The sequence below is a fragment of the Barbatula barbatula genome (assembly GCF_947034865.1).
Source record: "Barbatula barbatula genome assembly, chromosome: 17".
In the NCBI taxonomy this organism is placed as follows: domain Eukaryota; kingdom Metazoa; phylum Chordata; class Actinopteri; order Cypriniformes; family Nemacheilidae; genus Barbatula; species Barbatula barbatula.
In genome coordinates, this window is record NC_136780.1 from 9,353,693 (window position 1) to 9,379,563 (window position 25,871).

General features: G+C 42.8%; 1 protein-coding gene across 1 annotated transcript in view; it reads right to left on the reverse strand.

The window, feature by feature from the left end:
- Positions 1–25,871, reverse strand: part of ubr4 (ubiquitin protein ligase E3 component n-recognin 4) — a 42,363-nt gene that overhangs the window by 3,721 nt on the left and 12,771 nt on the right. The window contains 68 exon segments of the mRNA XM_079478106.1: positions 2–115; positions 207–425; positions 514–613; positions 703–876; positions 953–1,143; positions 1,230–1,349; positions 1,431–1,538; positions 1,633–1,760; positions 2,206–2,293; positions 2,380–2,460; positions 2,561–2,758; positions 2,848–2,969; positions 3,051–3,224; positions 3,666–3,747; positions 3,847–3,988; positions 4,075–4,184; positions 4,275–4,432; positions 4,525–4,654; positions 4,739–4,866; positions 4,983–5,067; positions 5,145–5,235; positions 5,359–5,702; positions 5,784–5,912; positions 5,990–6,115; positions 6,206–6,344; positions 6,425–6,664; positions 6,749–6,942; positions 7,036–7,123; positions 7,211–7,296; positions 7,409–7,553; positions 7,961–8,129; positions 8,235–8,447; positions 8,766–8,844; positions 8,928–9,155; positions 9,244–9,393; positions 9,489–9,698; positions 9,807–9,920; positions 10,021–10,225; positions 11,649–11,817; positions 12,209–12,346; positions 13,280–13,384; positions 13,620–13,776; positions 16,823–16,953; positions 17,038–17,149; positions 17,228–17,349; positions 17,430–17,570; positions 17,655–17,829; positions 17,913–18,047; positions 18,194–18,257; positions 18,942–19,158; positions 19,412–19,628; positions 19,727–19,890; positions 20,992–21,193; positions 21,398–21,569; positions 21,667–21,824; positions 21,929–22,156; positions 22,428–22,580; positions 22,686–22,844; positions 23,010–23,192; positions 23,281–23,451; positions 23,533–23,766; positions 24,192–24,339; positions 24,428–24,498; positions 24,629–24,820; positions 24,902–24,965; positions 25,045–25,432; positions 25,514–25,614; positions 25,701–25,802. Coding sequence (XP_079334232.1) covers positions 2–115; positions 207–425; positions 514–613; positions 703–876; positions 953–1,143; positions 1,230–1,349; positions 1,431–1,538; positions 1,633–1,760; positions 2,206–2,293; positions 2,380–2,460; positions 2,561–2,758; positions 2,848–2,969; positions 3,051–3,224; positions 3,666–3,747; positions 3,847–3,988; positions 4,075–4,184; positions 4,275–4,432; positions 4,525–4,654; positions 4,739–4,866; positions 4,983–5,067; positions 5,145–5,235; positions 5,359–5,702; positions 5,784–5,912; positions 5,990–6,115; positions 6,206–6,344; positions 6,425–6,664; positions 6,749–6,942; positions 7,036–7,123; positions 7,211–7,296; positions 7,409–7,553; positions 7,961–8,129; positions 8,235–8,447; positions 8,766–8,844; positions 8,928–9,155; positions 9,244–9,393; positions 9,489–9,698; positions 9,807–9,920; positions 10,021–10,225; positions 11,649–11,817; positions 12,209–12,346; positions 13,280–13,384; positions 13,620–13,776; positions 16,823–16,953; positions 17,038–17,149; positions 17,228–17,349; positions 17,430–17,570; positions 17,655–17,829; positions 17,913–18,047; positions 18,194–18,257; positions 18,942–19,158; positions 19,412–19,628; positions 19,727–19,890; positions 20,992–21,193; positions 21,398–21,569; positions 21,667–21,824; positions 21,929–22,156; positions 22,428–22,580; positions 22,686–22,844; positions 23,010–23,192; positions 23,281–23,451; positions 23,533–23,766; positions 24,192–24,339; positions 24,428–24,498; positions 24,629–24,820; positions 24,902–24,965; positions 25,045–25,432; positions 25,514–25,614; positions 25,701–25,802 — 10,375 coding nt within the window.

A 25,871-nucleotide genomic window follows, 5' to 3' on the forward strand; every position in this document is an offset into this window, starting at 1 on the left:
CCTGAAACTTGTAGCCCTCTCTACAAATACAGCAGGTCAACCCTGGTTCTTCTATAAGCTCCTCCATCTGTTTCAGCAGGGATGTCTTTGTCACCACCTGACCCTTCTCATTGGTCTGGAACAAAGCGAACAAAGTCAGTATATTTACTTTCGTATAATAAAACTGCGAACACACAAAACAGATTAAAGCTTTAATATATACTGACTGTCATTCCCAGCGTGCCGAGAGCTTTCTGCCTCATCGCCATGGCCATGCGCTTCTTCTCCGCCCGAGTTTCCCTTCGTGCAGCGTCGATCTTCAGGTTAACCTCTGCGTGCTCCCTTAGTGCCTCCAGAAGATTCTCTGCTAATGTGCCGATACCCTCGTCGCTGGACACCTGCTCCAGCTTGTGCAAATTGGTTATCGAATCCGTTCCGATAAGCATCTATAAGGCACAGAGAAGAGATGGTTCAGGTTATTACAGAAAACTACGTGTGAAATATGAATATGTAGTCTATAATGTAGTCTGTCACCTGTATGGGGGGATGTTGGGTGGCCAGACCACGCAAAAGTCTAAGGATGAAAGGAAGGGCTGGTCGAGCGAGGAATTTCTTCCAAACATCTGCATCCAGACTGCAAAATAAAATGTACAACACTCTTTACAAGTTTCCTATATATTTGTAAGAATAAGGAACTGAACTGTAATGCATTGAATGCCATACTTCTTAGCACAGGGGATATGTTTCTTCATATAGTCCAATGCACTCTGGGTAATGCCCTTCTGTAAGATGAGATCTTTAAGTTGATGGCCATTGCTGTTGTTCTTGATTCCTGCAGCTATTTTACAGAAGCAGTCCAGGAAGACTTTGTCATCTGCACTGTGCTCCTCATCATACCTTCATGAGATAATGGAAATGATAGTTAAAAGCAGCACATACATACATTTAATGTTGAGATGAACAAACTCCATACTTGTCGAAGTTGCAGCAGGGCTTGAAGCGCTCAACCAGGATTTGCATCTTCTCAAGTTCTCCAAAGGACAGGTAGGGGATGATGCGCAATAGCCCCTGCAGTACGCTGGGATTGGAGCGCACAAATAAAGTGTTGATCTGATCGAGGAGCATCACCAGCTGGTCCTTATCCCCCGTCAGCAGCAGGTTACCCTGAAGAGGGAACACGAAGAAGAGATCTGAACACAACTGACTCATCACACTACAAACATTATATTTATGCAAAGAATTATGCTGACCTTATCTTCTGAAACAGTCTCGGCATTGGCCTCGTCCAAGATGATCTCCATAATGCTTAGAACCTGCTCTGCTATAGATGCTCCACCACTGTCCTTGCTCTCCTGCTCTGCCAACAGTGCCTGGAACACAACAGTGTATTTCACATTCAATCACCCATATTTCTGACATAACAGTGATAATTCCTTGAATTTGTTACTTACCAGATTCAGCGTGCCCAACATGACATTAAGGGTGTTCATCTCTGGTTTCACAAGCTGTTGTCTGTTGATCTTCACTTTCACACAGAAACTAAATAACTTGAGGAGAACCTGCACGGTGATGGAAAAATGTAACATAAGAATTGTATGCTAACGCACATCACAATCCTCATTGTGTTGAATGCGATGGGTGAGGTGAACTCACAGTGAGAAGGTGTCTGCCCTGTTTGAAGTCTTTGATTCCTGAGAGCCGGCTCAACATACACTCCAAACCTCCACACTGTGCCATCACTCCAGCCATCTTATAAACCTCCTCATCATCCTCCTCTTCATCTGTAATGAGAACAAAAAACAATTTCAAAACAAGAAAAATTTGTTAAACTAGAAATAGATAGACAATGATGTTAAGTAGGGGTGACCCTGAATCGACTACCAATCTCACAGTAGAACCTTTGCAGATGTGTTTCGAAATGAGGATCATGCCATTTTGGTTATATAGGGGTGCGCAATGTCTGATTATGTCTATTATGATAAATGCATTAAATAAAATGTGAAACGAAAGCTTTTAATAAAAACATGCGTGGGTTCATTTAACCACCCCGTGACAAATTTAAGTTTCACTTTCCATGATCCGTGACCGACACAGCAGAATCTTGGCGGCTGGGATGTAATATTATTTAACAATGTCAGGAACACGTAAATCTAAAATTTGGATGCACTTTGTCTGGGACACCCCTAATATTAAGATAGATATCAGCAAGAGAAAACTAGGAGAAACCTGTAGTTGAGTCCAAAGATTCAATGAACTCTTCCGTGGCATCTCCTAGAAGACCTCTCATTCTGTAGATAATCCTCATTGGCTCACCCTTGTTTTGAAAAAAAAATGTTTTTAGACATATAAGGTACATTATGAACGTAATTATGAATTACAACGTTTTTTTATTGGCTTTACCTCATTGGTGGGGCACCAGACCTTCTTATAGACCTCAACAACAGATAAATCCAGACTGATGATCTTGTTGTTCACAAGGAGCTACAAAAAAACATTATTCAAAAAAGTGTATTTTGAATAAAACTGCAGTACACCACGTTCACGAATAAAAGCAAATAATGCTTATGAGTTTCTGATGTACCTCCATGCCACTGTCGTCCTCCAGCAGTGCCACCAGATCACAATCCTGACAGATCTTATTCTTGATATCCCTCATGAGAGGACCAATGCCTGGTTCATTACTGCTGTATGGGTTTCCTGGCATTCGTCCCTGCAGGAAGTCCTCCTGCTGTGGGTCTTTCTCCAGCGTCACAAAGAACTCCGTGACCTCATTCTCCTCCTGCACACACGAGACGTACAAATCATCTTGGGTTTTAGAAAAGAGGGGCTATTTTTCAAGAGCCATGGTAAAACAAGAGCTCTACTCACAGGATAAATGATGCTACACAGCCTCTCGAAGATGAAGACAGGGGTGCGATAATCATCAAGGTTGTACCGCTTCGCCGTTTCAATGCACACGGCCATGAATGCTTTGGTCTCGGACTCCGTCCCTATAATGGAGATGATAATGAGATAGTCTGCCCTTTAACAATGCAGTGAAGACAAAAAATACTTGAAAAAGACAGCGGAACCTGTTGTCATGTCCTCCAACATCTCCAGCAGCATGTCTTGGGTCTCGTCGATCAGTTTGGTTCTTTGAACCACCAGCTTTCTAAGACACAGGTAGCCGTTTAGCACTGTACCAACCAGTCGACTCTTAAAGTGACGCTTGATGGATTCCACCTCCACAAAAGAGGATAGCAAGCCTGTGAGAAAACACGTACGATTACAATATATCCTAAAACCTTGCAGAAAGTTCTTGAAAAGATCTGTATTCACTGTGTTTTTGTTAACTTTCTTAAAGGTCCAGTCAGTGTGTAATTAATTTTTTTACATTAATTGACGGAATTGTAATATAATATAAATAACTATGTCTTCAGAGGTGTGAATAAAATTGGATAAAATTCTCCATGTTGTTTCTACAGTAGCCCTAAACGGACAAACCGCTCTATAGAGCGCGTTTTGTAAATACGTTATTTCCTACGGCAAAGAAGCGAAAACATCTTAGTTCTGTGTCAGCCACTGTAGTGCTTCGAAAGGAAAGGGGGAGGAGTTGAAGGAGCAATTCACAACCTCACCACTTAATGTCGCAAAATTGTATACACTGGACCTTTAATTCGCAAGGAGACTAAAGCTAAATTGTATACCTGTGAGGCTCTTGAGAGCATATCCCTGCTGTAAGTCTGTGCTCAGGGTGGCTTCCTCAAGGGCAAGGAGATGGGCAATTTCCTGAAAAGGGGAGCAAGCGTTTGAGTAAGTGCGGCCTAGTGGAAATCACGCTGTACCCATACTAAGCAAGCTAATAATATCTCCTCTTCATGACTGTACCTTGGTGATGAGGTTGCCAATGTACGGCAGGACACCACGAGCAGCCAGATAGACCTTCCAGTGTGCAGGTTTAATGAGTTTCTGGTACAAGGCCAGATACTCAGCAGCACATTCTCCAGCAATGCACAGCTCATCCAGGTAACTGCAGAACAAAAATATCTGAGCGCAGCCCTAACTTCCTGTAGTTTATTTTAGCCCAATGCGGTTAAATACTGAAAGTATGCAAACCTTGTTAGAAGATCCAGAACTTGTTGCTTGCGGCTCGGGATTGTTGTTAGTGCTTCGACAATGGTGCAGGCTGCCTGTCTTGCTGCCTGTGTGGCTGGTGTGAAAAGCACCTGGGAAAACATCAAATCATGTTAGACAACTCTAGGATAAAGAAAACCGACAGATCCGATAACTCCAAGGTCCTAAGAGGCACAACATACTTGTCTCAACCAGTTGTTATGTCCCAGTTTGAGCAGGCGTGGGAACAAGCCCTCCGATCTAGACCTCTTGAACTGTTTCCACTTCCATACATACTTCTCCATCAGGTACTGCCTCCTGACCTCAGCCTTATTCGAGGGTTTGGAGGCTGCTTCCTGACCTGAGAGAGATAAGGGTTCACACAATGCACTGTATAAAAGGAGATTATATAGAAAAAGGTCAAGCTTTTATGATCAAATTTTGGATATTTACATCGAGCAGGAAGGCACTTTTTCCAGGATTCATAAGATGCTTTGGGGTCTTTTTTGAGCCAGAGCTGAGCCTGTGCATGGATCTCATTGTTATACGGCTTGACTGTTGTCAGGGATTCAACAGCGGCATCCTGTTTCAATGATAACATCAATGAGTGAGTCAAGAAAAGCTTGGCTATACAGGAACCTCAGTATTAGACTCAAGCTTGTAATACCTTGTTCTTCTTGCTGGTGGATGCAGGGGGTTTGATGAGTTTCTGCAAGATCCTCAGACACATCAGTGTAATGTTCTCCACCACCACAGGGGTCTTTATATTTACAGCCATCAGGAACAAACTCATGGCTGAAAATGAACAGAGAAGCATGAAGGAGAGGTTGAATTGCTTTGGCAAGTATGGGTTGACTTTTTTTGTCACAGAATCATTTAAGGATACAAATACACTGGAGGAATACACTCACCACAGCGGAGCCTCAACTCCCAGCATCCACCCTCTTTAGCAATGGAGTCTGTAAGCAGCAGCATTTCATACTGCAAACTGCTGACCTGTTGAGGAAAAAAAAGTTACTACATTTACTTGTGTCAGATATCTAAGTAACTATGTAACAGTCAAGGTTAAGTACCAGATCAGGGTTGGCCCAGTGTCCCTTTAGGGCAGCTGACACCTTGGCGATAATAAGGTCATTCATCTGCTGGGTGGCCTCCGGGTGATCCCTGCAAAACACAGCCAAAAGCTGTTAATCATTGACTTCTATAGACAATAAGCTGTGATAGCTGATCTTTGTTGACTTTACAGGTCTGCACATTTGTGTTTCGCTCATCTGTGCACAAATATACCTGGTGAGCAAACAGACAAGCTGGCGGACCTCCTCTCTCATTGGTCCTGTGCCGCGGCGCAGATTGTATTCAAAAAGCTCTCGGATGAGACCCTGCAGTACCAGGATCTGCCTGATGGTGGTGTTGGTTGCCAATGCACGCAGTAACGTGATGCAGTGGCCTGTGACTGCAGAAGCACAACCGTAGCACTTTGTGGACGATGTGTGTCCGCAGCCCAGCACAGAAAGGGCTCTGTACTGGCTGGCTGTAAAAGTGGGTTGGGCCGAGGTGCGGGATGATTTGGTAGCAGCCTCTCGCTGCTGCAGGTCGTACTCAAGCAACTCCTTACGTGATGCAAGCACTTTCTAAATAGGAAAGATACAGACACTATAATAGACTATAACGGAAACGAAGTGAATGTTTGCAATGTGGTGTTGTTCACTAACCTGAATGATTTTGGAGAGCTCGTCGAATGACGTTTTGCAGTCTCCGCTGTATTCTTGAGCAAGCTGTTGAATGTATCGATTGACGCTGGCAGTGGAGGTGCCAAGCCCGGCTCCAGCTCCAGTATCATCCTGTGAACAACAATAAAAACATGAATGCAACAATCAAAAGTAATCGACCTGTCTGATAGCAAAAAGTTGTATCCGACCTGTGGTTTCTCAGGCGCAGCCTCGTTCACTTTGGACAGCAGACTCTCTAGCTGCGGCCGGTGACCCATCAGCTGGTGGTACACACGGTCTGCTTTGTCCAGAAGTGTGTTGATGTTGGTCACAGCCTGAAAAAAGTTAATATTTGTAATTGCCAACATATTTATTTGTGGTTGTGTAATCCTAATAATCCTAATAGAATTAAGTAGAAAAATAACCTTTTTCCTGTCTTCTTCATTTTCTATAGGATCCACAGCACAGCAGGGTTTGGCATAAAGCATGAAGTCAAAGCGTGCATATTTACAAAAACCACAGGCGTTGCACAGGAAGGGGTCCTTCTCATCATAATTGATGGATCTGAAAAATCAACACAGTTGTATGTACAACCCTAATTTAAGCAGCATTATAGCAAATCTCTGAAGTCTGTTAAACATTACCTGCACTTGTGGCACTGATAGACGTTCTCTCCGCAGTTTCCGCACACTCCTGGGTTGGCAGGCACAGAGGCACTGCAGCGTGGACACTGTAGGGTCTCCGTAGATGCCTGGTAGTTCTCGTAAAAATCTGAGAACTCAATCATCAAGTTGGAGGCCACGATGGGTAGAGGGAGGTCGATCTTGACTTCAGTTTGTCCAGGAGTCAACTGTACCTTCTTAGCTTTGTGCCAACGAGCAGGTCTATAATAATCAAAATACATTTTTGGTGAGAAACTATTTTTAAATCAAAAGTAGAATGCAACATAGTCCAAGAAACATTCTCACTTGTTCTTCAACTCAACGATGGCCTGTACTGTCCTGTTATTGTAGTAGAGGTTAATGGTGCGAACCATCTTGGTTCTCTTGAGGTCACCAATCTTCACAGTGACTTTGCTGATAGTGTGGCTGCCAATCAGCTTCACCACTTGCTGTGTGGTGGTATAACGGGTGTCCACTTTGATAGATGACAGTTTGATGTTCTGATAACACAGAAAACAAAAGAAGCCAACATTAAAACCCACAGCCACAACAACCCAATTTATAAGCCATTTCGATCGCCACAAGTCACTCACTGAGAAGGGCACTTCAGGATTGTTGCACACTAAGCAGGGATCACTTTCCAGGAAGAATCCATCAAATTCCACCAGTCCAGACAGGGTGCTGAGAAGATGCAACAAGAAATATTCACAAAAACGTTCTCAACCTTCCTAATTTTCAGATTTCAGTTCGGTTAGGGCACACACTCACTTGTATATGTTTGAATTGGGATGGTTGGTCAAGATGTGGTTCTGTGTCCTCAGAATCTCGACTGCCTTTTGAGAGTATTCCTTCAGCTGGGAATGTAGAAGAACAGTAGGGAAGCAATGAAGCATTTTCATGCAGACGACTAGGGGGCAGAAATTACACTTGTAACATAAATAACAAACAATATGATTTCCTCAGTACCTTCTTATCTGTCTGAGGTGTTTTGAGGGAGAAGTATCCGAGCAGGTCTACAAATTGAGCTGCTTTACGCCCATAAGCGGGTAGTTCAGGCCAGATGGCCCACATCAGATCCAGCAGCAGCTCCTGCTGTGACTTATTTGAGTTCCTGAGGTAAAACGTCACCATGCATTAGCGAGGATGGGGTTAAAATAAACAACCTTGTCTGGACATGAGGAAGTATGTTAGCATACAACAGACTAGGGATGTTGCAGTGGTGACATTTTCCGACCGGTTAATTGGTGTGTAAAAACATCGTTTGTACCAGTGACACTGGGGGTGAGGGGTTTGCTGTGGGGTGGTCGAAGATGTGACGCATTTTATATTCAGTTTTAAAATAGCATTAATTCGGGAACGGCGATTTCTTCAATTAATGGTGGGTTCCATATCTTAAAAACTAAAGATATTAAAATGACATTTGCTTATATCAAAAACACAGACCTTACAAAACGAATAATCGGGAGCACACAAAGCAAAAAAATAAAATAAAACATGGACGTTAGATAAGTTATGCACCTGTAGATATGTAGAGCGAGACAGTGGGCTTGCCAGCGCACGGATGAAGAATTGGACTCCAACAGGAAGCAACGCAGGAACTGAATAAGTGTCTCCTTATCTGCAAACTTGTTAAGCTGATTAACCAGAGCTGTGCACAGCTGATCCTCCTGACTGCCTGCTCCATCTCCTGCAAGCAACCCCACAAAAAAACAATTGATTTGAATGCTTCTTAATCTTGAACTATTGAAATTGAAAAAAGTGTGAACTGGAACTGATTGAAAATCAAACTAACCTTCTTTGTCTTTTTCCTTGTCCTCTTTTTTGCTCTTCTTGCTGGAGGATTTGCTCTGGGAGGGTTGAGATGTTCCTGAACCTCCACTGGAGGCTCCAAAGGATGCCGCCATGACTTTACTCCCACAAAGAGCACAAGAGAGCAGCTGGAGCAGGACTGGAGAAACACCCTCATCTACCAGGAAACTCACTTGAAGTAGAAAGTACAGCACGGCTGTAGATAACAAAAGACAGAGTGTTTCATTAGTACCACAGTGAAACAAACTCACAAATGCTTGACAAATGAACTTCAGTGACCTCTCTAGTCTTTAAGAAATGTCAAATTGATTTTTATAGGAAGTCTCCTTATTTGAAACACTTATTTCAGTTCATAAAGTCGGATCAGGCGTGTTTGATTAGAAACATGTTTAAAACTGGAAATTCTGTATGGACTGGGAAACCACTGTTTAGATCACAAAAAAAACTTCTCTTCTCTATGATGTAACTACTCACACAAGTAAATAATAAACTCAAATATTCAACGTTCACTTACAGTCGTCCTTCATGCAGAACTTCTGCCAGTTGACTGTTCTCTGAGTGGCGATTTCAGCACATGCTTTAAGGTGTTCCATCTGTGAAAAAGGAAACCGTTACAAATACAAATTTAAACTGAGAAGAGTACCAATGCAAACTGTCACGCAATCTTTTTACTTACCAAATTAATGAGCGTGTCGTACTGCAGAGCAGATCCAGATGTCGCTGTGACGATTCCTCCTCTCAGAAAAATGCCCTGCTCCTCAAGAAGCTTCTTGATGCCACGCATGTGGGAGTCGAGCGTGTGAAGGTCTCGGAGCTGACGGTACTTCTCTTTGGAGCCACAAATGAAGAGTAGAAGCTTACGTACCTGACGCCGTACGAACGGCGTCTGCTGGATCATCAGATACTAGAAGAAAGGCAGTTGATTTGTGCTTCATGGATAACTCAAAACACTACTAAGATGCATTCCGTACAGGACAGAATAGAACTGATACCTCTGAAAGGAAGTAGAACCAGGAGTGATCAAAGATCGGAGGTGGGATACGAGGATTGGCGTCTGCGATTTTCTTGATCTGGTACGGCAGGCGTAACACCATCTCGGTGAGGAGCTGAGAGTAAGCTTCAAACACATCCGCAGCATGGCCCTGAGAAACAAACCCCCATAAATCCTTCAATGACCATGACAAATCCTCACCTATCAGAACACTAGGATAAGAGTAATTAAAATCTGTTCTCGTACCTTGACATACTGGCGCAGGAAGAACGGGCTCATGTCAGGGGTGGAAGTGGAGGTGTGGGGTTTGAGGAGTTGACTGGTGGCTGTCGGCTCCTCATCCCCCTGCTGGGTCTTCCAAAACTCCAGCAGGGATTTGAGCACATGCAGGCAGTAGTCTATCGCTCCCATGCTGAGCAGAGCTGTGGCTGTCGCATTGGAGATGAGAGAAGACGACTGACGAGAAAAGCAACAACAGAAAAATGTTGAAGGATTCAGAAAGCTCAGATTTTTGTTTGGGTATGAATAAAATTATGTTTTGGATACGCATTTTTATACAGTTACCTCAGAGGAGGACTTGGAGCCAGACTTGGTGCGGGACATGAAGACACTGAGAAGTCTCATTATGACTAGATGCACCTCATTGATGGCACTTCGCTCATTCTTCTTTGAAACATCCTGGAAAGTCATACATGACTTGGTTAACACACAATCTCTTCCCGCCACATCTGTTACACCATTAACTAAATAGAAGCAGCCTATGCCAGTGTGATCTTACCTTCTTGTGCATGCCGAGCTCAGCAATGAGTTGGGCCAGCAGGTCGTCCAGAGCACCCTTGTCCTTCTCGTCCTCTCCGTCCAGATCTGTGGTCAGCATTAGGATGACCTGCATGTAGGGGATTGCTTGAACTCCCCCCACAGTGTGAAGCTGGGGCAGGTGCTGCAGGAGACGCTCTAAAAGCATCAGACGCACCATGTGCAACCTGGAAAGTGTCAAGAGACACATACTGAGAAATAATTTTAGGCTTCATCAGAAATATTTGAAAGGTGTAATTTATTATGATTAAACCATCCCTATTAAGCAATCAGGGACCAGTGCATTCCACTGAGACAACAATTTTGTATTTGACAGATTACATGAAGAAAGAATTGGATAAAGGCAACTTAAGTGGGATGGTGTTGCTACATTTACAAAAGGTTTTTGACACAGTTGCCCATAATATTTTGCTTTAAAAAATAAATGCAATGGGTTTTGATTCTAAAGCATGTAAATGAAGTGTTTTCAGATAATGTATTGTACCACAACGGTGCGTATTGGGACCCTTACTTTTTTTAATGTACATAAATGATATAAAAATTGCCTATTCTAGCCATCTTTTATTATATGCTGATGATGCTACAATAATTGTTACTGATGAGAGATAATAAATAGAAGAAAGTGAGTTAAGTAGAGAGATTTTGGAATTTCTCAAAATAAGCTGTTTTACATTTAGCTTCAGTTTTCCTATTTTATTTGGTTCTAAATTGAGAAATTCAAATTTGGCTAAATTGAGATAATGTTCAAAATTAGATGTAAGGGTTGGAGAGTTAACTATTACTTCTAAACAAGAAGTGCAATACTTAGGATGTACTTTGGATAATACATTGCCAGGGGATAGCATGGCTGTTGTAGTTTATTCTAAGATATGTAATCGAATAAAATACTTAGCAAGACAGGCTGCTTACTTGGATAAACAAACATTAAAAATGTTAGCTGGTGCATTAGTGCAAGCACATTATGATTATGCAGCAACTTTCTGGTATAGTGGTTCTACTCAACGAGTCGAAAGTAAACTACAGACTGCTCGGAACAAGTGGTGTAGAATTCTTCTGAAAGTGGTCACTGGGGTAATTTTTGTTGATGAAAAGTTGATGATTGTGTACAAATATTACAGAGAAATGTTGCAAAGTACTTGTATGACTACTATGTTTTCATAAAAGATGTTCATGTTTTTTCTACAAGGGCAAAGATAAATAGTATATACCTGTGTTGGTTTAAGAGTTTAATTGGGAAGAATTCTTTTTTGTATTCAAGCACTGTTGCCTGGAATGAACTGCCTGATTGTTTAAAATAAATTCAAAAAGAAGGTCCTTTTAGAACAGAAGTTAAGAAATTGCTTTTTTAACCATGTTTTTCGAAAATTATTATGTGATATGCTGATGTGTGTTGTTGATTTCACTCCCATTTTGAGCTGCTCATCCATTTTCGGACCACAATGGAAATAAGCCTTTGGCTTTTTTTCGTATTCTATCCTCAACAGCTTTTAAAATATGCATGAATTGATCTTTTGGGCTTGATTGTACTTTTAATTGTCAATCCAAAACAAAAATCAAATAAAGCTATATGTATATCTCATGTAGACAGACCTGTTGCTGGTGTTAATATCGCCCTCCGTTTCTGCCTCCCCCTCAGATCCGTCTCCTTCATGCTGGGCTGTGGTGGTGCTAATTGCTCCAGTGCTGGAGCTCACACTGCCAGGTCCAGCAGGGTGACCTTCAACAGCCGTATCTCCATATGCACTGCTGCGGCCAGACACTGAAACAAAAGAGTTTCAAGAAAATAACATTAAATGATTGTTATCATCATTTACTCACATTCGAGTTGTTCCAAATGTGTATACATTTCTCTGTACTGATGAATACTTATAATCAAACAGATCTCAACACCCATTGACTACAATAGTAGGAAAAAAACCATGGTAGTTAAAAGTGCCCCAGAACTGTTTGCTGTCCCCTTTTGTGTTCAACAGAACAAAAAATTATTAAGTAATTTTTCCTACTATTGGAGACAATGGGTGTTGAGATCTGTTTGGTTATAAGCATTATTCCAAATATCTTTCTCCGTGTTCACCAGAACAAAGAAATTTGAAGGTGAGTAAATGTATACATAAAACATGATTTATTCCAAGTATATGGTATTGTCATACCGTTGTGTTCTCCTGCGACCGAGTCGATAGCGCTCCCTCCACTCTCAGAACCCACGCTGCCCCCGTGCTCGGCGGGAGAGGTGCGCAGCGTGGAGCCGTCTGTGGCCGCTGTGCTCCCCTCATCATCCGAGGCTGGGGCTGAAAGCATAACCAGAGCTGTTACAGGAAAAAAACAGCAGGCTTTGCTAAGGGGGGTTTTCTAAATGTGCAAACAAACATATACATACACAGAAAAACTGCCATAACATTAATAATTGTTGTAATTGGTAGACATAATGATGATGGAAACTTCCCCTTTCAACCAGCAGGATGACAGAAGGAATGTTGGGAACTTGAAAACTATGTTCTAACCACATGACAGCCATAAATCTCTTCAACGCATAATTTACTATGCAAAAGAGTTTTGTATAAGCCAGTCGTGACAAAATTTAAAACAAGTGACCAACAAAACAACTTATTACACAACACTGGGTAGTTTCACCCACAGTGAAATCGCATATCAAATACAGCAGTGGCCAAAAGTGAGGTCCAACTTAAGATAATTGACACATTTGCTTGTTATTTAAATAAAGATAAATTCAAGCTTTTCTATGCATGTTGCAATGGTGTGTTTGTAGTATGAACTCAAGCAGGTCAGAGAGGCTTGGGGGAAAAACATAATTTATAAGTTTATTGAGGCCCAGGATAATGACAATTTTATTATAAACGAGAATCAACAATTATTAATAAATGATACAAACACATTTGTTTGTATATTAGAATAAAACCCATATTACTTTATATGTTGTAATTTGTCTTTTCACAAAACAATTTTGTCCAAAAGTACCTTAATTTATTTTTGTGACCACTTTGTATCAAACAATATCATATTTTGATGGTTTAATCTATCCTGAGGGGTAATTAAAAGCAGATATTGTACAAATACTTTTGGCCACTATTGCATATTCTGATGCTGTGATTTTGGCAGGGAAGTAACAGAACACTACATTGTCCCTGGTTAGAACATTGCAGTGGTGAAATGGCAACCACATGAGCATGCAGTAATAAGATTGAAGAGATGGGTGCAGTTACCGGATGCAGTGGTGTCTGATAGGGTCCCTGCATCCAGAGATGAGGAACTGGGGGCCTGACCAGACAAACCCAAACTCTGCAGACCAAGAGCACTGCTGCTACTGCCTGTAGAATAAAAAACACTTGCATCAAAGATCAGATATGCATAGACGCCCACGTAAATCTCATATGTGACCACCCTGGATCACAAAACCAGTCTTTCTCAATATGTAGATATTTTTGCAACCTCAGATTCCAGAGACTTAAACGGCTGTATCTGCGTCAGATATTGGCCTACCGTAACAACCCTAGCTTAATTATTCAGCTTTCCGGTGATGTAAAAAAAGAAATTTCGAGTGACCTTGCTGGTCTTGTTGCAGACTGAGAGCTATAGCCAGCTCAACCATGGTCTCATCATCAGCGTCCGGGGGGATGTCCAGCATGGGTGGGAAACCCTCTGCGCCTGCCAGCAGAGCTTCAAGAGGAGATGGGTTCCCATTGTTCACATTTTCTGCTGACTGTGAGACAAACAGAGAGAATAGAATTATATAACCACTGCCTTCCTTAGATTCAGTAACCACAGCATATTAAATTAAAGGGATGGTTCACCCAAAAATGTTGTCATTATTTACTCACTCTTGTCATTTTGAACCAGTTTGACTTACTTTCTTGCACAGAACACAAACAAAGATATTTTGAAGAATGTTGGTAAACAAACAAAATTGGCCCATAATGAATTCTATTGTATGGACAAAACCCCTGAGACATTTTTCAAAATATCTACTTTTGCGTTCCACTGGTTTTGACATGACATGAGTGTATAAACAATGACAGAAATATTATTTAAGTCCCAGTGAAATAAAAAAAGTTCTTGAAATATTGCAGCGTTTGTTGTAAATAGCTCATCAATGTGGGTCATTCACTTTTTAAAAAGTTTGTGTGCTCTCATAATCTTTAATTAAAATGTAAAAATGCAATCCCTGTAATGACTATCCATCTTAAATGACACATATTAGACTGCGGAAGCTTCTATGACATCACGTCTGTCTCTAACAGACCAGGCTCCACCCGCCTATATCAGTCAGGTCGACCTCCACCTATGTCATTATAGAGAGATTTCTTCCCGTCCTTGTGCAAGGAGGGAAGTGCTGGTGTAACATATCAACGAATCCAGGTTTACGTTAAGTAACCCATCTTTCTTTTTCTAACTACGCTTGGTGTTTCACTATGGTAGATACAGCCCACTCCCGGAATGCACCCATATCCGTACTATTCCTCATAGGACAGCAAACATAAGACGGGGATATCGCCTCCACGATCCAATGAGACAGCCGTTGACGCGAAAACGGCTTCCATTTACATTTAGGCATTTGGCAGACGCTTTTATCCAAAACGACTTACATTGAATTATCCTTTACATTTTAACATAGGTATCTGCAATCCCCTGGGTTCGAACCCACAACCTTGCGTTGTTAATGCAATGCTCTTACAACTGAGCTACAGGAAAGCTTCGCTCTCCGAGTGGCGGCCAACGACATGAAAAGCTTGTCACAAGACCTGAAACCCGATGTCCTCTTGCAAACATATAAAGTGCTCGAAGCGGACACAATAGGTTCAGCTTCTGCTCCTCCGGGGAAGAGAACGGAGGATGAAAAGCTGCCAGTTCAGTACACGGGCACCTATACGCAGTCCACCACTTTAGGTACAAGTGCAGGGTTAGGACAGAACGCGACCTTAGTAAGCACTGTAGCGAATTGCAAGATGGGCTAACCGATAAAGCATGTAAATCACTCACACGCAATCACGCAATTATCACTTGGCAATTAACAAAGCTAAGAGCAGTGCAGTCTATATCCAAATCGAGGAGATCTGTGTTAGCATCACCCTCTGCGTCCTCACCCCCCGGTTGGCCTTCCTCCTGCCCAAGCAGGCCATCAAACAGCGTTGGCGTGTTGGGGGATTTGGCTTCCATCATATCCACCCAGCTCGTTGTAGCTAGCGGCACATGGTCAGTCGCCGCCGATTGCTCAATCTTGCTCTCAATCTTTTTTCCACAATTTGAGTGAGCGTATGTTTGCAGGTCCACTAGCGATGCTCGAGCACGTTTCTGACCCATACACATTAAGCACATGGGATAAAGGTCCCTAACCGAGATGGTAGCTCCACATGAGGATGGACACGGGCGGGATGCAACCTCCCAGGCCTTGGACTCTTTCCCTTTGGTGGGGGTAACAGCTGTCAACATGATGCGATCAGTGACTCGTCAAAAGGTTATTAAACCATAGAAGGTTCGCCTTCACGCGTAAACCTGATTAGACTTGACGTTTCTTACAGAAATAAATAAATATGCAATAGGCCGATCGGAATAGCTCGCCTCGGCATGGACGCTATTCCCACTCTCAAGAATGGCAGCTCAACACAATCCCGTCCACTAACTTCACGTTCGGTGGTAGGTTCCTATGACGGTCCACCTTTTGAACAGTTTAGCGAAAATACGGGTATGCTGAGAGAGCTTGCTGCAGTTCCACAAGAAGAAAGTGCGAATGACATAGGTGGAGGTCTTGGTCACGCCCAAATCTTCAAGAGGTAGATGAGACACCAGACCCAACAATGCAGATGACCTGAAGGCCGCTATCAAACCAACCTGGGCTTCCTCGACACCTGAGCAGTGCCACAGACTGATTGTCTCCATGACAGACCACATTAATGCAGTAATTCATGCAAAAGGAGGCCAGACAGACTATTGAGTGCATCCTTTTTTTATTGATCTTATGTAATATTCAAATTTTCTGAGACACAGCATTTTGGGTTTTCATTATCTGTAAGCCATAATCATCTAAATTTAAGTAGTAAAGGTTTGAAATATTTCACACTATGTGTAATGAATCTATAATATATTGGTTTTACTTTCTGAAAAGAGTGACAAAAAATATTGACCGTTTTCACAATATTCTAATTAATTGAGATGCTCCTGTACTAAATATTTTTTTCTAAACTAACGTAATAAACAAAGACATCAAATTTTCCATTGAAAACAAAACTAAAACATTTTAATGGCTGCAACAGTTTAAACAGTCTCCTTCATGTTATGCATTTAAATCCGTACTCAAGCACAGTTGGCAATCAAACTAAGCTAGCAACTGAACCACAAACAAAAAATACTCCAAACATTTTTTTCTAAATTAACTTAATAAAGAAACTAAACGAAATATAATTTGGCATTAAAAAGAAAACTGTTTAAATGTGAGGCGTGCCGCTTCCGTCTCGCTCTGTTCTGTAATTTATTTGAAGTTTATTAATTCTGAATGTATCGCGTGTCTATATTGCACCAAAATGTGACACTGCACCCCCTTGGGTCCGCAGCAACACACCCGCCACGTGTGAAGTCGATTGGATGAATGGTTAAGGAGATAATAAAAATTGCAGACAGACAAAACACAGAGAAGAATACGTTCAACCGCCTCCCTCTGAATATTCGGTGTTGATAACTACCTAAGCTGTTCAGCCCTACCTTCAACACACTAATTCTGCACTCACATGGGTTGCTCCATGAGCGAAACTCACCACCATCTCAAAGTCTCCGTGGTCCACCTCATTTTGTTCTTGACTCTCTTGCCTGCCACCTTCTCCTCCAGTCATGTTGGAGGGTTGCATCTTCTCGTCAGCGTCATCATCGTCGTCATCATCTTTATCTCCTGGAACATCAAAACAGCAACTTTGAATGCATTTTTACAAGACATGAGTAAACTAAACGGAATTCTAAAAGGTGCCGCTCTTACCCATGGGTGTGTTGGAGCGTGGAGGAGAAGGCAGGGTCACGTGTCTGCGCTTGTTTCTGGGCCTCAGGACTCTTATCAGAGCTTGTTTGCAAGCAAAGCTCACAGAGGTGTCCTGGGACAAACAAAGTCATTTTGTCAAAATATGTATTGAGATCATATTGATCACTTTCTCATGCTGTGTGATACTTACAGGGCAGAGCAACATCTGCATGTAGATTTTGGATGCCACATTGATGTAGTCCAGCTCACAGGTACAGTAACCATGAATTATGTCCACTAGAGCATTGACTGTGGCTTCCATGTGGGTTAGGCCTTAGAGAACAACAAAACATGTCAATCAAACCATGAATTCCGATTGAGCTTCAAACCAATACTGGTTCTTGATCAAGTACCTGGCAAACAGGCTGGAGCCAGAAATGCGTTCCTGGGTTTGAGAGCATGAAGCTTCCAGAAGTTGGTGACCAGTTGCATGATGAAGCTACAGGTTTCAGTATCTGCTGGTTTTAGTCCATCCTTCCCATCATCACCTGTGTCTAAACAGAAAAATAACCATCATCCCTGTGTAGAAACAGACTGTAATGTTTTATACAACTGTAGCTTGAAAGCATTGAATGTACCAGTGTCTGATGGAGGAAGTCTGGACTCGGTGAAGTGCACAAGGTTGTTGGGTCTCATGATGGCGATAGAACGGGCTGTGATCACCAGCCTCTGGAACACATCAGGGTCTAGTTCCTTCCCTTCTTTAGTGCAGCTGTTCAGACACTGAACTGCATTGCTCAGTAGAGACTGATCCTATACACAGATACAGCACACGTAAGCATGGTAATCATAAATAAAAATGTTTCTTATTAATTCGGTGTGGGGATTTAGTGTACCTTGTGGTTGTGGTAGGCCGTGCGGCTGGTGTGCAAGCTGGCCAGAAGACCTTTGGTCTGCTGTTGTACTCCAGGTGGGGTGGGAATGGACAGCAGGAGGGTGGCCAACTCTAAAGCTGCAGCCTTATTTTTCTCCTAAAGGTTTTAATAGTAAAGAAACACAAATCAACTTTTAGCACACATTGCACTTTTATAAGAGAGGTTAGTCACTTTGAAAATCTTATTAGTCATGACCAATGAGATTTGAGTATTCCAAGATCAAAACTGTTCGAAGTACTCACCTTTTCAATGGACGAACCCACAGCAAAGCAGCTCTCTAGAGCTTCCAGCGAGCTGACCACCAACCTAAAGATCAGACAACAGTTAAATTGAGAAAGCAACAGATTACGTGGTATATTATTAATAAGGTCAATCCAGATGAGAATGTTTTAATTCTACACCATTCCCAAAGCATTATCAAACCATAACACATTATCAAAGCCACCTATACTTTGTCCTGCATGTTCTACACCAGAGCAAGCTCAGTCTGCTTTCTCTCACACACCCACCCACCCGCACACACACACACACACACAAACACACGAGCAAACCATCATGCACACAAGCAGAAAAAGGGCGATTACTAACCGGTCCAAGGTTGATAAGGACTCAGTTTCAGAACTTTTTTTATTGTTTTAGGGAGCAAAGAAAAAGAAAAATGTGTGAGGATCACAGAAAAGAAACGTGTAAAAATGTTTTGTATGTCAAACACAGGAAACGTCAGCATGCAAGTATGAGGTCATTATGACGGCAGCCATGCATTAAAAGCACATCCTCTCTCCACTGTGCTTTCAGTTACGATATTTGCCATCAATTACGGCAACGTATTCAGCCAATAGTACAGAATTGATTAATTAAGTGAAATGAAGACATGATAGAAGTTAGCATGAAGTTAAATAAATATAAAAAAATATACAAGTTAGAATATATGACGTTTGACAGAATGACAACACCACAATTAAAGACAGAAATAAGAGCACACAGGTGTACCTCTCTAGTACAGTGCCGCTGGTTGCGATGGGACTGGTGACATCACTGTCGGCAGTGCCATTGCTCTGGTTGAGGTTGGGGCTGCACACATTATTGACCGCGGCTGAAGGGAAGTCTTCTGGGGGCTCGTCTGGCCAGCCAAACTGCTCTTTGGTTTTACCATAAATCTTAATGGAGTCAAGCATGGTGACGCCGGCTGGGTCGACAGATGCACCAACTGAAATATAAGACAAAAGAAAGGAATCAGAATTGCCTCATGATCTTAAAGGCATTTTGATGTGAAGGGTCATAAACAAAAGCTGGAAATAATTTTTGCAGGCAAACATAGATTGTTTTTGGTGTGTTAAGCCATTCATATGTTGGTATGTAACTTAAAAGGGGTGTTTGCCTTAACAGTAACTAATAAAAAACAAATAGTTATGTGCAGCCTCACAACTGGTAATGCAAGTGGCTATGTATTGAACACTTACTGAAAATAGATAGCTTTTTGTCAGCTTGCAGGGCTTCCTCACGGGTGAAGGGGTAGTCGAACCAGCGAGAGCGTGTCAGGTTCAACTGCATAGTACGTCCAAAGATCTCGATGTATGAGGGAGCACGCTCAATGGCCTGAGTGCCAACCTGTACCCTCATCCCTGTCATCACCATTGCGTTATTATTGTTTACTACTTCCACTGTGAAGCCTCCAGGCTGTTGACGAGAACCAGCACAAATTCACAAAAACTGTGACAGCAGAAGCGTTTTTGTTCATGGGTGATAATTTCTTAAATGTCATTTGTTTTTTTTACCTTGGTGTTGGCCACATACATCCCTGTAGAGTTCAGTCTGTGTTTAATCTGCTGGCCGTTGTAGACCTGCAGGAGATCATTGCCTCCGAACTCCACCTCTGTAAGCTGCTGGTTGTGTTCGAAGAAGTCCACAGGGAAGGTGACCTGGCTGGATGTCCGCGTGGCTGAAAAGATGAAAAGAAAAATTACACAAAATGGCACAAATCATTACTCTGGATCTATGCCTAAGTGGAATACCGACAGAGGCATCTCTGAAAGCACTAGTGGAAAACCCTTTCGAAACTTGATCGAGAAGAGAATAACAAGTTGTCACCTCGTGACTTATGACGTGTATATAAATCCTGCAGCACATCATATCGATCTCAAGAAGATTCTCGGGAGTGACCCGGGAGTCTTCCACAAGGGACTCACGGTCAGTGTGTAAAAGTGGGAAAATGTGCAGGCGAAGCCCCAAGTCGGTGCAGCCCATATCTCAGATAGCGACACTCCTTGGAAAGCTGCCCAAGATATCACCAAAGCAAGTGTAGAGTGACACTGAATAGATGAGGGCAAAGGCTGTCCAGCTGACTCCTACGCATGTGAGATCACCTGTGCCAGTCTTTGTTTGGAAAGCGCAGAACCTCTGCATGCATCATTGGGTAGAAACGCCGGATTGGGCCACTGAAGACACTCCTGAAATCACTGCTCCAACATGAGCAGGGGGCACTCACCGATAGTGCATAGAATTCACTCACACGTTTTGCTGTAGTAATAGCCATGAGAAATGCAGTCTTTATAGAAAGCCATTTGATATCAGACTCCAAAATAGGCTCAAAGGCGGCTGACAGAGAGAACTGAGAACCAAACTTAATTCCCATGTTGGACTGTCAGTGACAAAACAGCTTGTGGGGATATCCTGAAGACCTCTTCAGCAGCAAGCAGCACAGAATATCATCACATCCGATAACCAACAAGAGTCAAGGAAGAAACAATAAGAGGATCGATATTACATGCTACAGTGTTTACATAGCTTTAGACCAGTCATATGTTTTGTTAATCTGTTCTCGGTCAAGCGCATAGGGACTTTTCCACAAGTGCTTTCAGCACTGCCCCTGGCGGTCAGAAATAGAACTGACATATTCCATAATCAACCCTTAACAGAGTAACTGGTAAAGCATGGTGCTGGCAACACCAAGGTCATGGGTTCAAAACAACAGAACACACACTGTTATAATGAAATGCACTGTCAGTCAATTTAAACAAAATAGGAATACATTATGACTTACTGGCAGTGGCTGTCTTGCGTTTACGGACAGGTTTCATGATGCTGATTACGCTGCTGGGCTGCAGGGAAGGCTGCAGCCAATAGGACGTGTTCTCCACGTTGGCCATGTAGATACGCAAGCTGCCGTCTTCACAGAGCAGGATCATGGTGGTGCGCTGCTGCTCATTACTTGCAGTGTGACGGATGGCAACCATGTCCTGAATCTAAAGAGGCAGTGAGGCTTATTCAAGCATGTGTGACCTGACACAGTATTGGATAAATACTAGAATTTTAGCTTAAGTATGATACAAGCCTCTTGTAATCTCTGTATTATACAGGACTGATACCTTCGGAATTTATGCCAAAGGCAACTAATAAACCGCCATGTATCATAAAAGTTAAAATACAGTCAAAAACTAAGAACTCACCTTAGCTTTTGCAGGCAAGGTTTTAATTTCCTGGATGAGGAACGTGTCTGGCTTCACCATGATGACCAGAGGAATTCCAGTGGTCTGCTGGACACAGCACACCAGGCCTGGATGGTTCATCACTTCTGACCACTGACATAGAGCTGGAGATGTTTTACTGCCTCCATTCGAACTGCACAGGAAAACAACAAAGCAAAACATAGTAAGGTCAAAATCATCCAAAATAATACAATAAAATGCTTTATTTCAAATGCAAAACTGCATCTTACCCTTTAACATTGATAGTGAAGAGTCTCTGGGTTTCCAGGCTGCTGCGGCTCACTGTGGCGGCGAATGACTTGCCCTGGCTGTAGCTGAAGAAGAGCATCTGCAAGACGTGGGAGTAATACACTGAAACCCCGCCTCCAGCCACCTGTCCATTACTGTCCTGTGGAGAAAAACATGAAAGGCTCAGTCCGCAGCCTTGCTCAAAACAAACAATTTCAATCTATTGGCTTAACTGATACTATAAGAAAAGAACACTGTAAGAACCTTTAAGTCCTCGTGGGTGATCTCCAAAACATTGGTGACGTAAAAGGGGCCGTGCTGGGCACTGCTGGACTCATCCATGATCTGGGTGTACATGTAGCCAGCTGACGACATAATCACGATGATGTTTTTACCCTCCTCGTTGAGCAGGAAAGTGGCATCTCTGATCTTTGAGCTTGGCAGCAGGAAGTAGTACATGGGGCTCAGGGCGTCCACAGATAAATCATAGATCTAGAGGAAAAGTGAGTTTAAGAAGCATTGTGTATGATAGTAAAGACACCTGGCAGCATTTGCAAACCAGATTTAAAAAAAGAGTTCTCACTGTGTTTATTGGAACAACATTTAAGCAACCATGAAGGAGCACAGTTAAAAACACATTGTTATGCAGCCACGTTGAGTGTATTTTACGGTGTTCCTACGTGGTTGCTAAAATGTTGTTTATATCCATTACAGTGAGAACTCAAATACAAAATGCATGCCCTACACAAGCACAACAGTTTACCTTGACAAAATCAGCAGTAATGATGGCCAGTTCCGTCTGAGATCCAGGTAGCCATATGGCTTTGATGATGAAGTTTCCAGTTGCGAGCTGAGGGTGCAGGACCAGGTGATCAGACACAGAGCCAGTGCTGCTGAACGTCAGAACGTGGCAATCCTGTGGATAACAAGCACAGAGAAATGTCAAACAGTTTCATAATCTTACACCCAAAATCTGTAACTGTCCCATCCCATAAACTAAAGAGGTGTCTGCATGTGTTACCTTGAGTCCACACACTGCTAAATAGTCCTCATTACAGGGATTTCCTGTGAGGCTGAGCACGGTAAATGGAACGGGGGCCGAGGCCAGTCGAGTCAGAGTCAGTTTTCTTTTACTGGAGTCGGCCTGCTTCAACAGCGCAGACAATTGCAGAACTGTGATCTGAAAAATCATAAGTGACACGACAAGGGAATGTTTTTTATAAAACCAATTTTATTCAGTTCTATTCTTTTATTCTGATTGGTCAATCTAATATTTGTATCTGAAGTCAGTAGTATCTTAACAAAACAAAAAAACTAGTCTTCATATACTTGTATTTTCTATTACCTTGCCCTTTTCATGGCTGACAGCGAGGTGCTGTCTGCGTCCATGAGGGGAGGAAAGCACACACATGGCCACACGGCGCAGCACATGAGCACTGATGAGCTGGCGGATGGTCTGTCCTTGATCTCCACTGTAGTTCATCCTAACATTCTCAAAAGCTCCCTCTTGTGAGCCTAGCGTGGGAACCTGAAACAAACAACAAAACATTTTAGTCTGCAATCCTTGCCTAATTTAAAAGCATTTTGTTTAAAAAGCATTTCAATAGAATTCCTACCATGAGTTGATCTGTCATCTCCACGGTCTTGTCCTGAGTGTGCAGTTCATTGAGAGCGTGCTGAGCTCGGCTGCTGCTGCCCACCGCGGATGCCTGCTGGAAGTTAGTCTGAATGGCGTCCATCAGAAAGATGAGCAACTCCAGCACCAGTGCTGCCGTGGAGGAACTTGCCTGTAAAACATCAACAATGCATCATGAACATCAAACATTCAATCATTCATCAACAAAAAAAGGTCAATGAAATATTCTTACAACTTGCATGACCAGGTCCTCTCTGCAGCCCTCTATATTTTTACACACAACGCTCTTCTTGGGTTTTTCCTCATCGCTGCTCTTGCCATCACAGATGGTGACTTTACCCTTGTCGGCGGGCGAGGAGCTCTGGTGGCGGATGGCACTCTCAGGCATGCGCAGCTCGCTCTGAAAAGCTGAAGACTCCTTCATGGTGGTGCTCATTCCACTGCTAGGACTTCGTTTGACGAGAGCCTGTGACACAGGGTAAAGAATCGAGATATGAGACGTGGGACCTGTGCTGTTGGTTGGATTCAATTTTAAAGGATGTTTATGCAGGGGCACCACAGGGAAGAGGGGGTTAAATTTGATTGTGTTACATGCTTTGAGATTCCATCAAGGAGACATGCATGAGTGAATATGGCCTGAATGTTGAAATCTTGAGGAAATACTTTTACTTTAAAGATAAAAACTGTATATTACAGATTAAGTATAAATGATATACACAACTAAAAATGTATTTCAAGTATTATTACTGCTAGGAAAAGATGAGTGATGCAAACCCTCATGAATTGAGGGAGAATTGGAATGGGCTAATGGCGGTCAATGATAAATGATTTGCAAGCCAAAGTTACCGCGGTTGCTCTTTTCCCATGATGACCCGAAGTATTCGGTCTCACCTGGCAGCTGCCATCCTCCTTGGCCCCGCAGTCACAGAAGAAAGAGCCGTATTTGGCATAGGAGATCTCATGATCTTTGTGACAGACCTTGGCACACACTGTGCAAACACCTACCCCATCCACCATTTTACAGGTGTGACAGTGATACCTGTACGGGCAAGAGCAGTGGGATTAAGGCTCATCTTCAGAACGCTTCCGCGCTTCATAGCAAAGGTAGGCCAGGTTGATCTATTTACCAGTGCTGGTTCATGAACTCCTTTTGGGTGATGGTGAAGGTGCATAACTTATTACAGAGTGAATCCTCGTCCTAAAACACAAAAATACTCAGAGGCTATCACATTGAAATACCAAAAAGTCACATGTAGATATAAACAGGAATTCAATTTTAGAAGTGAAGTTGACAATATTTAATTCTAAAAAGCAGAGAATCTGCTGACCGAGTCCTCAGCCTGCGAGTCTTCTTCCTCTACAGCCAGCTCCTCCACCCAATCAGAGTCCACCTCAATTGCCTTCTCCTCTCCCTCCATCAGGAGCTGGGATGAGCCCTGGCCGCTGCTCTGCCGCAAAGCGTTCATCACATCCGCCAGGTAGGAAATGATGTGGCAGGCGCACTCCAACATGCTGGCATGCTGAAAACAAAAAGGTTCCATCGCGCAATAGTTCACAAATTCTAAATTTGATTTGAATGGATTGCAGGACACAATACCAACCTTGCCTTGGGAAACATTGGCTGATACTTTTTCCGCAACGTTCTTCTGATACAAGTATTTTTTACTGAAAGAAAAAAGAAAAAGGTAAGTTTACAATTAAAAAAACAATACGCTGATGAATCTCTCAAATGTTGTTCACTCGCCATCTTGTGAGCCAGTCAATAGCAGCTCTGTGTAGTTGGAGATGTCCGGCTCCCTGCCCCGCGCTTGCTAACGTGGCCATGATGACCATGAGCTCTGGGAAGCCCGCTCCGTCACCACTGGCCAGCATCTCTGTTGCCATGGGGACGAGGGTGCTCAGAAGCACAGTGCAGACACCCTCGCCAACCTGGCTGTTGTCACGGACGATGTAGGAGGTGAGGAGTTGCAGGAGCTGCCTGTTCTCCTGTACCGTTTCCAGCTGGTCTGAGTCTTTGGGAGGAGAGGCGGTCATGCGGCGGAGCCAGGCTTGAAGCCTTGTGGGCTCCACGCAAGCCAGCTGGGCCAGCGAGCCGCACAAGCACAGTAGGCTTGGATTAGGGCTCTTTTCCGCTGAAGTATTAAGACAGATGGGACATGTGAGAAGCTGAAACATGTTTGAAAGACTGTACAAAATGATGCAAGGATACTTACTGAGCTGAAACAGTTTAGTGAAGAATTTCAGAACCCGGTTGCAGAACTTTGCGGATAGATTTTCGTTGGCAGTGGCCATCATGATCTGCACCAGTTCTCCACTACATTAAATAAATACGGATGTATTAGGTGAATGCAAATATGCAAAATATTTTCGACTGAAACCTTTTACAACTGCCGGATGTACCTGAATGAAAAGAATTCTTCCATAGCTTTCCGGATCTGACTGCTTTCCAGCTGTTTCTCCAGGTACTGCAGGCATTCCTCAAGAATAGACTCATTCAGACCACTAATCAGAAACACAATCATGTTATTTATGCTTCTTTTAAAGCACAAACACAATTGAAAACAGGTTTGT